At 41.1% G+C, this 15846-nt stretch overlaps 1 protein-coding gene across 1 annotated transcript; it reads right to left on the bottom strand.

Annotated features, from left to right (window-relative positions):
• Positions 1-1088: 1088 nt before the first annotated feature.
• fam3a.L (FAM3 metabolism regulating signaling molecule A L homeolog) lies at positions 1089-13984 on the bottom strand (the record flags this gene model as incomplete). Its single annotated transcript, NM_001087002.1, is given in 10 exon segments — positions 1089-3068; positions 4348-4474; positions 5040-5124; positions 7756-7806; positions 9229-9287; positions 9426-9549; positions 10029-10052; positions 11082-11192; positions 13777-13852; positions 13973-13984. Coding segments are annotated over 9 exon segments (693 nt in total). The 3' UTR covers positions 1089-2969.
• Between the last annotated feature and the right edge of the window lie 1862 nt (positions 13985-15846).

Genomic DNA, 15846 nt, shown 5'->3' with positions numbered 1-15846 from the left:
TGATTTCGTATACACACTTGTATAACACCCACAAACTACCTCCCGCTGACTGTCTTAGTTACTTAAATACTTTAGTTACATAGTAGTTGTGGCTGAAACCAAGGCATGTACCAATCAAATACAACATTTTAATATACTATTACAATATAATCCCATATCTAATCCATGGGTTTTTTTCATATTTGTCTGAAAGGAAGGAAAGATGGAGTAAATAAGGAGATTTGCTCCATCTGTAAACAAGAATAAATATGGTGCATACAAATTACTCAACCTTAGCCTTTATAAATAGCACTTGTTTTCCCAGGTTAATATTGTATTACATGGTGCTTTATCATGTTGCCTAGGCCTGGATATCTGAGCAACAGCATCCTCCTGGAGAAAAGCCTTGTATCAATATGATATATGTACAATATAAACTTACATCACAGGTACACGTACACATAGGGTGTTCTTTAATAAACTCCGAATGACAAAAAAAAAATTAAAATTTTACTATAAAATCCGAATTTTTTGTTAAAAAAAAAAATATCAAGATTTTTTCACAATTTATTAAACCCCGAGGATGGAAAAGTCAGAATCAGAAAATCCGGTTGCATAGAAATCAATGGGAGAAGAGCCAATGATTTTTTGATGTGCGCTGGGTTTCGTGCAATATCCCGAAGATATTATGCAAAATAAGAAATCTGAGTTTTCAGGTGAAAAATCTGAAAAAAATTGTGAAAATTTTCAAGAAAGTGTATTAATAAATAAGCCAAAAAAACCTGTGCGGATTTGGTCTGAGTTTTTTTTTTTTTATAGAAAAAATTGAGATAAATTCGGACTTTGATAAATAACCCCCAACAGTCTGGCGTCTGTTGATCTGGGACCGTAGACTGTAAGCTCCGCTAGTGCAGGGACCGATGTGAAAGATTTACAATCATTACAAAGCACTAATTAGCATGTCAGCACTATATAAGCTATGGATAATAATTTTGGATTCAGTATGAATATAAATTTATTGCTAACTAAGAATGTGTGCTATATAAATACAGATATTTGCTGTCCACTAAAGGAAAAACCTTTATTTAACACACACACACAATCAGTAGTGACTGTTCAAACGGAAATATTTTTATTGGTGAAAGTTTTAAGGACAACCTGATCAATAATCCCCCTTCCCATCATGCACTCCTACACTCAAACACCTACAGTCATATAACCTTGTATTCTACGTACAGTACTGGGTGCCCTATCTCGCGCATACTCCTTCTGGTGCATCAGAGTGCGAATGAACATGTACAATCAGTAAAACAATCCGTCAGTCAATTATAAAGCCATATTTTTGTGCAAAATAACGAATAACTGCTCAGTGCAGGTACGAAAACAATAAATGATCGATTGATGGGGGTTTCGATTGTACTGTAATGGCTACAGTGCTTCTAAGTTCAACGTACTTTTTGAGGCTTAAAATTATAAGAACATGTTGATGCATGGGTAGTATCTCTATAAGATATTTCTAAAATCTTCAATTAAAAAAAATAAAAAATAAATTAAAGGGCAAGTAAAGTCTAAAATAGAATTAGGCTAGAAATGCTGTATTTTGTATACTAAACATAAACATGAACTTACTGCACTACAAGCCGAATCAAACAAATGATTTATGCTTTCAAAGTTGGCCACAGGGGGTCACCATCTTGTAACTTTGTTATGCATCTTTGCAAGACCAAGACTGTGCACATGTTCAGTGTGGTCTGGGCTGCTTAGGGATCGTCATAAATTATCAAAACAAATAATATCTGTCAGAAGCAGATACAGCAACACTGATTAATAATCAGAATATACAGACTGCACTGGGTCCTGTGTTGTCATGTAATCTTATGAGGATTTTATAGTTTTTCTATTGTTTAATACAAACTTTCCCCAACTTTGCAGAACCAGTGGCTGCAGCAAAATAATCCTCCAAATAGAATCCCAGTTTATCTGTTTAAATCTGGCTCCATGATCTTTGTCCCTGCAGCTGGAGATGGAAACAGTAAAGGGGATGTAAAGGCAAAAATAAAATCCAATACAAATCTCTACACAGTCGGGGTACGAACTGGGGGTAGGCAGAGTAGGCACGTGCCTAGGGCGCAAAGCTGGGTGGGCACCAGGCATGTACCTGCTCTGTCGCCTACTCCGTGTCCGGTCCCGTCTCTGCCCGACTGCCGCTGGTATCTTTCGCGTAAATGCGCTTCTGCGCATGCACGCTGGAACAAAGTTTTGCGCATGCGCAGTCGAGCACGCACCGAGCCAGCGCCGTGGCCCACCAGGTAGCCTAGAGCGCCTGGCCGGGTTGGCCTGGCTCTGGAAACAAACAAAGCTGCTTGAGTTCTGCATGGCTGGAAAGTAAGGCTGGGGCTCCCCCGGCTGTTCATAAGTATGATGGTTTCCTTGCAGAGCAGTTAGGGACCGTCTGACAATTCCTATCCACAGCAGTAAATGATGGGAGAATTTCACTGCATACAGTCAGGTTTCTTATAAAAACAGTACACGTTTTTTAATTAAAGTATATTGGAGATTGGTTTCTTTTTCATTAAAGAAAGTAACAATTGGATTTTATTTTTTTTTGCCTTCACATGCCCTTTAAAAATCCATTTTCTCATCACAAACAGGATGGGGTGAATATTTTCTATTAGGCAAAGTGCCTGTGTGGTTCTGTATTCCTTGTATCTTGCTGATGGAAGCACAAGGTTTCAATTAATGTGATTCTCAAGCCTCATCCTGCAGTGAACATTAAGGCTCTTGCGGTACGAGCACGCTGGAGCCGGCTTTATGATCCACAGTCATACCAATTCAGATCAGGGCTGAGAATGACGTAAATGGTGCCAAGACTCGTTCTTATGAGGGGGGATAGGCAGCAGCAGATAGAGAAAGATCACCATGTGCTGACATTACAGCATGCCCAATATGGGCCACCACTAGAGAGCGCCCTTGCTTTATTAATATCTCGGTCACTCCTCTTCCCGTGTGCGATGTGGGATACACCCCTCCAGTTCCACAGCTTCAGGCCAGCCCTCATACTTGTTGGTGTTTTTATTGTTCTTAATGAGCTACAGAAACAGAGAGAATAAATGGGGAAATGTTGAAATGAGCAGTGTTTGCTGGACTTTTTTTTTCTTCCTTTCATGACCCTGGAAGATCCAACCTGTGGTCAGAGTCCTACTTAGTTATATATACCAACACCGGTGTGTCGGCTATAAATATTTATCAAATAGCTCCCTCTAACTGACCTTCCTACTGGACTTTCAGGAGTACCCAGATAAGCCATAAGGCTGAGACCCCATCAAAAACCACAGGCCACCTGGGGGGCAGCTCAACAATTTAGGGTGGTGGCACACCTGCGATAAAGCTTAGCCACTGCGTGCGACTAATCTCCTTGAAATGCCTTCCCACCAGCAAGAATGTGAAGCGTCATCGGTATGGCATAAGCGTTGCTTTGGTTTTCCGAAGTCGCCCGAATTTTCCTAGTGAAGCAACTTAGGAAAATCAAAGAGATGCAGGAGATTCACATTCTTGCCAGAGGCAAGGCATTTTGGGGAGTTTAGTCGACCGCAGTAGCTAAGGTGACTAAGAGGCCCATTTATCATAGTCCAAATTTATCTAAATATTTTCTGAAAACAACTCCGACCAAATCCGTACGGGTTTTATCTCCTTATTAATAGGGATGCGCCGAATCCGCTATTTGGGATTCGAACAAATCCCCGAATCCTTGGTCAAAGATTTGGCTGAATACCGAACCGCATTCAGGAAAGGAAAAAGTGGACAAAAATTCTTCTTTTGTGATGAAAAGTCACATGATTTCCCTGCCTGCCCCTAATTTACATTTGCAAATTCAGATTTTTTCGGCCAGGCACAAGGATTCGGCGAAATTCCGAATCGAATCATGGATTCGGTGCATCCCTACTTATTTATCGATAAACTTACCTGAAAATTTTGTTTGCAGGAAAAACATTTTTTTTGATTTTCCACCTGAAAACTCAGATTTTTGCCCGAAAACCACAAAATATTGTACGAAACCCAGTGCAGATCAAAATATCTTTGCAACCTCAGCATGTCTGAGATGCCGGATTTTCGGATTCTGACTTTTTCCATCCTCGGGATATAATAAATTCCCCCAATTTTTTTTTTTTTTTTACCAAACATTTGAATTTTATACTAAAAACACAAATATTTGGGGTTTATGGCATTAAGAGTTTAGTAAACAACCCCCTAAATATCCCCGTGTGCCACCATCCTTAGGAACCACTGCTCTAAACCTGACATTATGAGCAGCAGAAGTAGCTGAACATAAAACAGATTAGGGTTCTCTAGCAGAAAAGACAATGGTACCTGTTCAAATGGGCTTTTGTCCTGCACACCCTTTGCACCAACGAATGCCCAACTGTCTCTGAAACCAACATCTTTGATTGAAGCACTTCCCAGCTCTGCAAATGTCTTCCGAGCATCTTCATTCATCCTTAAAGGAGAAGGAAAGGCTAAAATTAAGTAAGCTTGTACACAGAGGCCCAAACAGTCCTCCACCAGCCCACTGAATAATAACTGTCTATGGGATCTTACAGCAGCCCCTCTGGCATTTGCCAGAACCCACAGATTGCCAGTCAGGACCTGTTTATAGCCTGCACTCTTGGGACTAATCTATTGGCAATAAACTGCTTCGGTAGCTTTCTTTCTCCTTTAAATAGTGAAACACAAAAGAGAATGTGCCAGAGACTTACTTTACGTGCAGCTGATGTTCATGACCTAATGTATAACATTGCTAGAAAAACTAGGATTCCCCCCACTACAGAAGTTCCTCCTTCAGTTAGTCCCTCTAAAAGAAGAGGTAAAGGTAAAATCAAGTAGGGGTGTGATTTAAAACAAACTGGTCCTGGGGCACATTCCTGTTCTTACTTGTTTTCAGGTGTAGTATTATTTGGTAGCTAGTAGAACTGCAAATGTGCCCAGCTAAACTGGCACAACACATAACCATACGTAGGAACCATAAATAATGGTGGTGGTGTTTCCCTTATCTCTAAACTTACTTTGTTGCTGGATCATCGAAAGAAGCTACAAGTACCACGGTGCCCTCTTGGATCGGCCGTAAGAAATTCAGCAGCTCGGACACATCTATAGAGAGAGGGAAAGTTATCAGTATGAGGGTAGATTATTATACTCTGTCAGCCTATTTAAGGGGTAGTTTAGTGTTTAATAAACTTTTAATATGATGCAGATGTATATTCTGAGACTATCTTGGTCTTCTTTGTATTATCTGTGGTTTTAGAACTACTTTGCTATTGGTTCAGCAGCTCTCAAGTTTGAATTTTCAGCAGCTGTCTGTTACTAGGGACCAGCTGACCTTAGCTAATAATTTAGTGACTAGAATATGAATAGGAGAAAGATTGAACAGATAGTAACAATAAAAGTGTAGCATCGCCAGTTTTCTGAGGTGCTGGCATCAGTGACTCCCTTATTTGTATTTGATGAACAAAGGGGGCAAATAATTCAAAAACGATATAGAATAAAAACATTAAAGGGTGGTTCACCTATGAGATAACTTTTAGTACGATGTAGAGAGTGATATTCTAAGACGATTTGCAATTGGTTTTCATTTTTTATTAATTTAAAGGACCAGTAACACTAAAAAATTTTGTATTAAAAAATCCATCCCCCCCCCACGAATAATAGGTCTACCCTGCATAAAGTTTATTAAAATCCATACTTTATTGAAAAAATACTGTTTGAAAACACTACTTCCTGTGTACTGCAAAACGGCGATAAGGCGACTCACTCTGCAGCTCTGCGCTCTGCATCTTCCCTCTAACCCGACTTCTGCCAAAACCGGAAGCCAAGCGCTACAACTGTGACAGCAGCCAATGGAAAACCTGTTTATGTTCCATATCAGGCAAATGCATATCTTTCCTTTGTATGAGAGCACTCCTAAGACGGCATGTTTATGCCTGACCTGTTGTATATGTTATATTCTAGCTAGGTTTATTAAGCCCAGAGTCCGCAGCAGCTCCGACTATTATTAATAGTGAGTAACGCCTTCCTACCTCAGCTAATTTTCACACAGTGCAACCATTTCCCGTCACAGCACAGCACACCATGTCCGACACCGAGCAGCTCTCCGTCTTCTTTCTCTCAGCCGGGTTATTACCTCCTGTCTACGCTCAGCTGACTCGCACTGACAACCACCCTTGTGAATGGCGGAACGCCGTGACGATTCCAACTACAGACGCCATGTTTGCTATGGGCAAGTCACTATCCAGGGACAACGGAAATAGAAGAATCGCGCGGAATGGAGGGAATGATGTCAGGGGCCTCTCCTGTGACGGGAAATGGTTGCACTGTGTGAAAATTAGCTGAGGTAGGAAGGCGTTACTCACTATTAATAATAGTCGGAGCTGCTGCGGACTCTGGGCTTAATAAACCTAGCTAGAATATAACATATACAACAGATCAGGCATAAACATGCCGTCTTAGGAGTGCTCTCATACAAAGGAAAGATATGCATTTGCCTGATATGGAACATAAACAGGTTTTCCATTGGCTGCTGTCACAGTTGTAGCGCTTGGCTTCCGGTTTTGGCAGAAGTCGGGTTAGAGGGAAGATGCAGAGCGCAGAGCTGCAGAGTGAGTCGCCTTATCGCCGTTTTGCAGTACACAGGAAGTAGTGTTTTCAAACAGTATTTTTTCAATAAAGTATGGATTTTAATAAACTTTATGCAGGGTAGACCTATTATTCGTGGGGGGGGATGGATTTTTTAATACAAAATTTTTTAGTGTTACTGGTCCTTTAAGGTTTTTGAGTTATTTAGCTTTTTATTCAACGGCCCTGCAGTTTGCAATTTTGGCAAACCGGTTGCTAGGGTCCAAATTACCATAGCAACCACGCAATGATTTGAATAAGAGACTGGAATATGAATACGAGAGGCCTGACTATAAAGAGGAGTAATAAAAAGTAGCAATAATAATACATTTGTGGCCTTTTATATGGGGTCAGTGACCCCCTTTTTGAAAGCTGGAAAGAGTCAGAAAAAAAGACAAATATCTATAAAACTATAAAAAAATAAATAATGAAGACCAATTGCTTAGAATTGGTCATTCTATAACATACTAAAAGGAACCTTAAAGGTGAACCACTCCTTCCAGACGGACTGAAAAGTTGCTAAGAATAGGAGATCCTATAACACACTAAATTTTAATTTGAAAGTGAAAAACCAGTATAAGTATATTATAGAATGGTTTATTCATAGCGACTTTTTAATTAGCCTAATTTTTTCGTTTACAGTATTTTTTATTTGCCTTTTACAATTTTACGGTTATTGTTACTTTTTGTTACAATTACCTTTCCATTCAGGCCCTCTCCTATTCGTCTTACTGCCTCTTAATCAAACCACTGCCTGGTTGCTAGGGTGCATTGGACCCCAGCAACCAGACAGCTAAATTGAAATTTTACACTGGAGAGCTGCTGAACAAAAAGCTAAATTATTCAATGCCACCAGAAATGAAGACCGTTACAAATAGCTACATGAGTCTAAACATTAATTTATAAGCGATCTACCCCATAAAAATGTCACAAGGAAAAAAGCAAAAGCCACTTATAGCGAAGTCCAGGCAAATACCATTGGAGTGTATGGTATGGCAAGTCATTTAGATTCCCACACACCCGTGAGGATTTTCCTGGAATATTTTACATGCATTAACCCTTTTAGTAGGCCACAATCAAACCCACATGCAATAAAATTCACCGGCGTACCTCCACTCCACATATCAAAAGTTTTTGCATCGATGAGCTCTCCATTAACTCCTAAAGAAAAGAGAAAAAAGAATCAAATATTTAACCGACCCTGATATTTTGCTGCCCTCTCCACCGCTTTTGCTAAGCTGTACTATTCTATTCATTAAAAACAACAGGAGTATGAGTATAAATCATACACTAGATTACTCTCAGCTTTCTGCCATGAAATTCCTTCTGTGCCAATTAATATCATATACAAGTTGCTAAGGGAAAGCGAGAGCTGCCCATACATGGCCATGAATCTCCCAGGTGAGCCAACAATCAGATAATAATAATAAGGGTCTACTCACAAACAGGTAGATGACACCCATAACTTGCCTGACAATATCTAGCTCATCCATGGTCACATACTTGTGAAAGGTTGTCATTATGGAACCATAAATCTCACTCTGGAGAACTACTTCAAGTTCAGTGTTGTTACTTGAAGTGGTTCTCCAGAGGGAAATTTATGCTGATCTTGAAAGTTGGATGGTCCTGACGGTGCCATTACTCTGTTGAGATGAACCCTGCTACAAGCTGAAATGTGGGAGGATACCACCAAAATCTAAAATTAATTATGGAACTATACTCTGGCCAAGAAATTGCCAACTTATCCAGGCCCGGATTTGTGGAAAGGCCACAAGGCCCGGGCTAAGGGCAGCAGGATTTTAGGGGACGGCTTGCTGCCCAACCACACCCACATTGGTTCAGAAACATTGGGAATGCGCAGGAGATACAATAGTTTTTTTAAATTACCCATGCGCCAATCACCATTTCTCCAGTCCCAATGAAAATTTTCGCAAATAAAAGGAAGGGGACAGGGGCAACGAACGGCAGCGAGCCTAGGGGCGCCTGGTATTTAAATCCAGCACTGGACTTATCCGGCAGAGTTGGCAGCGAATCGTGGACTGTGCATGGTCAGCTTTGCAAATACACTTTACAGTTATTCCTGATCCTTTTTTCGGTGTAGAACATCCATTTTACATTTTTCAGGGGACGAGAAGAACATGGTGTAAAATCCAGGGAAAATATTAAATCAGGGAAATGTATTATTTATTATATATTGGTGGAACAACAAAAATGGTGTAAAATAGGGAGGACTTAAAATCAGGTTATGTAAAATTGAGGTTTCACTGTTTAACACGTCCTAAATGATATGTCATTTAGAACGATCCGCTGGAAAAGGCAGTAAAGAGCAAAAACCAGCTTGAGCTCCATGGAGCAAAACCCCCACCCATTATCCCTTTTTATACACGAGTATGTTTTGTGCTGCAAACCTTTTGTACAAGTGTTCCTTGTTGAGGTAACTTGCCAAACAACACTGGATATCTGTGTTCAAAGGAAAACTATGCCCCATAAAAGGACAAGGTTAAAACTCAAATAAAAAGCTGTCATTTGTCCTTTAAAGCTTTAAGTAAGCAGTGCCCATAAAAAGCCCACACTCCTACTGACCATTCACAAGAGCCACATTGAGTCCACGTCCCACGTTATTCTGGATGCTGCTCAACAATCTGCAACAGGACAGAAAGAAACGTAATGGGGAGATGCAGGAGCCTTTGGAGTATATTTATGGCCCCAGCCCATGACAAGTATTATAACAAAGGTACAAGACGTAGTAAGATTCTGTTCCAGTTTTGCACAGCACTCACATTTTATCCTCCAAACAGATTTTTGGTCCAATAACGTTTGCAGCTCCGCTCACCACGCGGAAAGCAAAGTGCTTCTCTGGACAGGGCCGTGGCAGGCCGCATTTAAACTTCCGGGGGCGAGGGTCTGAGGGGTAACAGAAACATTTATTGGGTAAGTAACTTGAACACTGGGTAAGGGAAGCTGGAGGATCAGAATAGAACACAGGAGGGAACTGGGATGGAAAGCAAGGGGGCAACCGGGGGTAGAAAGCTGAGGGCTCTTACATTGAGATACATAAGTTTTATCATGCAAAGACTCTTTGTTAAGGGCAGAGACACGCGTGGAGATTCAGTCGCCCGTCAACAGATCACCTCTTCTTTGGGCGACTAATCTTCCCGAACTGCCTTCCTGCCGACTAGAATTTAAATCGCCGGCAGGATGGCACTCTGAGCACTTCGTTTTACAAAGTTGCAGGCAAAGGCAATTTGGGGAGATTAGTCACTCAAAGAAGAGGCGATTTGTCGCTGGGCGACTAAATCTCACCCAATTTCTACGTATGTCTCTGCCCTAAAGGGAACCAGCCGCTTGATGGAACAAGATGATAAGGAAGGGCAGATACTAACCTGCAGTGCTCATGGGTTCATGGCCTGTAATCAAGAAAGTAAACAAGAGAGGTGAGGCATAATAAATACATTTGCTTGCACAATTAGCACCATTACTGGGCAAGGACAATAGTGTAAATAGCAATTCACTCTTCTGGCAAACACAATAGTTGACTTAAGCTACTAAAAGCTTAAACATTTAAGCTACTAAATGTTTATACCCTTATGCATTGAGCTAATGGATATGCACAAATCACACGGTGACAATGTAATTTCTTATCACGTAAACATGTATACAAGATAAGTTTTGTATTGTTTTCTGTAGTGTAGCAGACCAGAGCGTCACGTATTTCTGTTTAATAGTTAAGGTGGCCATACATGGGCAGATCCGTTTGTCTGGAGAGGTCGCCAAACAAGCGGATCTTTCTCCAATATGCCCACCTGGAGTGGGACAATATTGGGCTGATCCCATCGTCGGGGGCGATCCTGTCCATTTTGCCGCTGCCCACAGCACTCACCTTTCAGCGCCAGAGGGGTCGTGGGCGGTGCAGTCACTAGTGCAGAGAGCACAATTGCGCTCTCTGAACTAGAAGAGCTGAATTTCCAGGTTGCGGCATTTGTCTCAACTCGCCTCATTGGTGGAGCGCCGCTGCCGATAGTGGGCCCTAGGGACCAACGATTGTCTCACAACGCAGGGAATGCAGGAAGAGGCAGCAACGAACCAATGTGGTCCTCAATAAGACGGGATTTTTAAACCTGCCGATCAACATCTGGTCAATTTTCAGCCAGATATCTGTCAGGAAGGCCCATTGAAGGTTTCCATATACTACCAATAAGCTGCCAACTTGGTCTAACGCCAGTTTTTATTGGCCCGTGTATTAGTTAGGATAATTTGCAGGGCCCCAGCTAATTTCCTACTTTCCTATTGGGGTTATCCTGTCCCTCAGTCTTCCTATAAACACAACAATGCCACAGAAACAGGTTGGTCTGTCCCTCTACCCCACATCTCACTAGTAAGCAAGTTCCATATCCAGTCATCGTCGTAGAAGGGGCCGAGGAAGTTGGGAGACTCACCTCCTATTAGCGCCGGGATCCGAGGGAAGCCGCTCTGTGTCCCCAGCATTATGCTGGCTAATATCCATGTTAGACCGACAGTAAGAAGAATCACAATAACACGGACAGGACCTGAAAGAAATATACATTAGCACATTACATTCCAAATTGGGCAGATGTCATAGAATACTATTGTTTACATCATACTACAAGAACCATGTCAATGCACCAATGTGGTCCGCAGCAGACAGGATTTTCCAACCTGCACAAGACATATCTGGCCGATTTTCATCTGGATGTTGGGAGGGCCCCATATACAGGTAGTTAAAATACAGGTTCAGCTGTAGAGGCCAAACCTGAACTTTTTATTGGCCATATTGTCACTTTTATAGGCACAGGGTTAGGGCTTGTTGGAAGGCTGACTCGTAGATTGCAGCCCAAGTACTACAATGCAGTCTATCACTCATCTGTGCAAAGTCCACATACCTGTAACAAGAGAATCCTATAGCATCCCCATCCCAAGGACTGCACAGACATATGCATAACGAGACACACTGCGATATTCCCAAAATAAGAAATCACTTGGATTCAGGGAATGGAATGGTCAGAGACAATTGCTGGCTGCTAAGGTTTCCTACTTGGTGGTAAACTAGTACCTTTTTAGAGAATTCCCAAACTTAAAACTACAACTATTTCTTTCTTTGTGATCCTCCATCAACTCCTAAAAAATGGTACAGGTATGGGACCTGTTATCCAGAATGCTCGGGACCTGGGGTTTTCCGGATAACGGATCTTTCTGTAATTTGGATCTTCATACATTAAGTCTACTAGAAAATCATGTAAACATTAAATAAACCCAATAGGCTGGTTTTACTTCCAATAAGGATTAATTATATCTTAGTTGGGATCAAGTACAAGATACTGTTTTATTATTACAGAGAAATAGGACAAATTTTAAATATTTGGATCATTTGATTATAATGGAGTCTATGGGAGACAGCCCTTCCATAATTCAAAGCTTTCTGTATAATGGGTTTCCGGATAACAGATCCCATACCTGTACCTTCTCCCAGCAGCTCTTTATTTCTGTACTAATCCCCAAGATTATTTAGGCAGCTTCATCAACTGAGCAGGTTGCACTACAATACTCCTCCCAGTTAAATATCATGAATATCTAGAACCTATCACAAATTCTGCTTTAGTAGCTCTATAATAGTTTCCTTGGGAGGGCTGGTAAATAAATGGAACAGCTGTAGGTAGGAGTAGGGACAGATGGGGGAATGGCAAGATGGCAGCAGTAACACATTGTTTTGCCCTGGGCCCAGCCACCACTATAGGCAGCCCACACTTAAATACAGGTACGGGATCCATTATCCGGAAACCCGTTATCCAGAAAGCTCTGAATTACACGACAGTCTCCCATAGACTCCATTTTATCCAATTTTTTTAAAATGACTTCTCTGTCATAATAAAACAGTAGCTTGTACTTAATCTAAACAAATATATAATTGATCCTTATTGGAAGCAAAACCAGCCTATTGGGTTTATTTAATGTTTACATGATTTTCTCGTAGATTTAAAGGGATACTGTCATACATTTTTTCAAAACCCATCAGTTAAAAGTGCTGCTCCAGCAGAATTCTGCACTGAATCTCAGAAAAGAGCAAACAGATTTTTTATATATTTAATTTTGAAATCTGACATGGGGCTGGACATATTATCAATTTCCCAGCTGCCCCCAGTCATGTGACTTGTGCTCTGATAAACTTCAGTCACTCTTTACTGCTGTACTGCAAGTTGGAGTGATATCACCCCCTCCCTTTCCCCCCAGCTGCCTAACAACAGAACAATGGGAAGGTAACCAGATAGCAGCTCCCTAACACAAGATAACAGCTGCCTGGTAGATATAGGGCTAAAACACACACTGCGATTCGGGGAGATTAGTCGCCTGGCTAATCTCCCCAAACTGCCTTCTCGCAGACTAGAATGAAAATCGCCTGTGGGATGACACTTGGAGCGCTTTGTTTTCTGAAATCCCCCGAAGTTTCCTCAACAAAGTGCTCCGAGTGCCATCCCGCCGACGATTTACATTGTAGCTAGCGGGAAGGCAGGGGAGGCAGTTTGGGGGAGATTAGTCGCCCTGAAGACGAGTAGATTTGTCGCCAGGCGACTAATCTCCACGAATCGCATCGTGTCTCTGCCCTAAATCTACCAGGCAGCTGTTATCCTGTGTCAGGGAGCTGCTACACTCAGCACTCAATAGTAAAATCCAGGTCCCACTGAGACACATTCAGTTACATTGAGTAGGAGAAACAACAGCCTGCCAGAAAGCATTTCTCTCCTAAAGTGCTGGCTCTTTCCGAAAGCACATGACCAGGCAAAACGACCTGAGATGCACCTACACACCAATATTACAACTAAAAAATACACTTGCTGGTTCAGGAATGAACATTTATATTGTAAAGTGAACTATTTGCAGTGTAAACAGTGTAAATTAGAAACAAAAACGACATCATAAAAATCATGACAGAATACATTTAAGGTATGAAGATCTAAATTACGGAAAGATCCATTATTAAGAAAACCCCAGGTCCCCAGCATTCTGGATAACAGGTCCCATACCTGCATACCATTAGGTACTATGAGACCCCTATATCCAAATGCAATACAAATCCCTTTAATTCCCTTCCCTCATTAGGCTTAATGAGACACTTACCTGCAATCCGCATAGTGCAGAGGGGGCAGCTACGCTGTGTAGTTCAACCTCTCCGTTCCTGCTCCGACTCCAATCACTGGCAAAAGAAAAGAATGAGTTGTGAGCTGAATATATAGGAAAAGCAACAGGCAAGTACCTGTATATGTAGAACAGCATGAGGAATGCAGAGGAAGCAGTATGACAGCACCCGCCCTACCCTGGTACTGCCTCAGTCAGCTAACAGAGACAGCAGGGAGTCGATAGTGCATTGATGTAGTCTATAGGTCATCAGTCCTCGTTATTTAAATGGGGTGTCTCCTGTGAGAGGCTTTCTAAAACATGCCGGAGAGTAACCAGAGGATGGACAAGCTTGTGTAATTGTTAGGTATGTACATGTAGTATGTAGATGGAATGTATACCACAGCCCCGTAATCAACAGCCATCCACGAGTAAGCATCCATACGTTTTCCCTTCTAACAAAAAACAGTTTAACTTGGGGGGATTATTTTATACAGGTAAGACAGGTTTTTACTGGTTCGACCATGAATTCTGCCCCAGGGAAACAAGATTCCCCAGATCAAATACACTATAATGTATTCCTCTCTGCCCGGGGCATCTAAATCAAGCTGCAGGGGACAGGCCTACTAGATAGACTCTCTGCTTCTAAGATTGTTATTAAATTCCAGCAAGTTCCATAATGAGCACCTAGCAGCCTACCAGCGAAATGATCAGGACAAAGGGCAGAATTCTCGCTTCACTTCACCAAGCCATTGATTGTATCTCAGCAGCCTGGTGCAAGCATTGTATAAACAGGCTGGGGGGGAAGACTTTTACAGATGCACCGTGGTTTTTAAAGCACTTCCTGAACTCTGCGGTTAGTAACGGACACTGATAAGAACTTTGTTGAGTTTGGATCTCTTACCTGGAACATAGAAGAGATAAAAATAACTCACACGGTCACTTCTAGCTTTAGGTGTGGCACAGTAAAGGGAAAGTAAACATTACAAAGATCTACACCCATCCCATATTCAAACAGTTCTTCCCATGTATTATGCATTCTTATGCAGCAACAGTATATGTTTCTATGATTTGTTGGAAAAACCTGGGAGTGTGCTGGGTGATCAGCAGTCTATGACACATAAGAAAAAAAAAATCCTGTTTGGAATTTTAACAGTGGTCTGGTTGCTAAGGTTCTATATCTCTAGCAACCTGGCAAGCGTTTAAACAGCAAAGGCCTGAATAGAAAGAGAAGTAATAAAAAGTAACAACAAATAGTTATTATAACATTCTAACCTCAAAATAACAATGGTTTTCTTTTGTTGTCAGGGTCAGTAACCCCCTCCAAAAAAGGGGTTGTTCACCTTTAAGTTAACTTTTAGTATGATGTAGACAGTGATATTCTGAGACAGTTGGTTTTCATTTTTTATTATTTGTGGTTTTTGACTTATTTAGCTTTTTATTCAGCGGCTCTCCAGTTTGCAGTTTCAGTTATCCAGTTCCTAGGATCCAAATTACCCCAGCAACCATGCACTGATTTGAATAAGAGGCTGGAATAAGAATAGAAGAGGCCTGAATAGCAATAAAAAGTAGCAATAACAATACATTTGTAGTCTTACAGAGACTTTGTTTTTAGATGGGGTCAGTGACCCCCATTTGAAAGCTGGAAAGAGTCAGAAGAAGAAGGCAAATAATTAAAAAAATATATATATATTAACAATTTGATGGATATGCCTTCATGTTTACCTTATGTATGTATCAGTAATATCTGTGACAATGATAACTGTGCCCCGGGGTGTTCCCGGTTAGCACACACAAATGAAGTCAACTTTCACATTGAAAATAAAAATATATAAATTAAAAAAAAAAAAAGTTAAAAGGTTAAACTTGATGGACGTGTCTTTTTTCAACCTAACTTACTATGTTATATACAAAATATATATATATAACAAACAAGGGAAAGTTGTGCTCACCACTATTTTTTAAAACCCATTAGGCGGGGGTGCAATGAGGGTGTGACCACAAAATACATATAGTCAAATACAAGAGTCCTCTGCACTCAACCCATTATCAATATATTTAAGACAGCGACAT

Source organism: Xenopus laevis, chromosome 8L, assembly GCF_017654675.1.
Source record: "Xenopus laevis strain J_2021 chromosome 8L, Xenopus_laevis_v10.1, whole genome shotgun sequence".
Taxonomy (NCBI): domain Eukaryota; kingdom Metazoa; phylum Chordata; class Amphibia; order Anura; family Pipidae; genus Xenopus; species Xenopus laevis.
The sequence above is the reverse complement of the archived record's forward strand: the minus strand, read 5'-3'. Positions and strand labels throughout refer to the sequence as shown.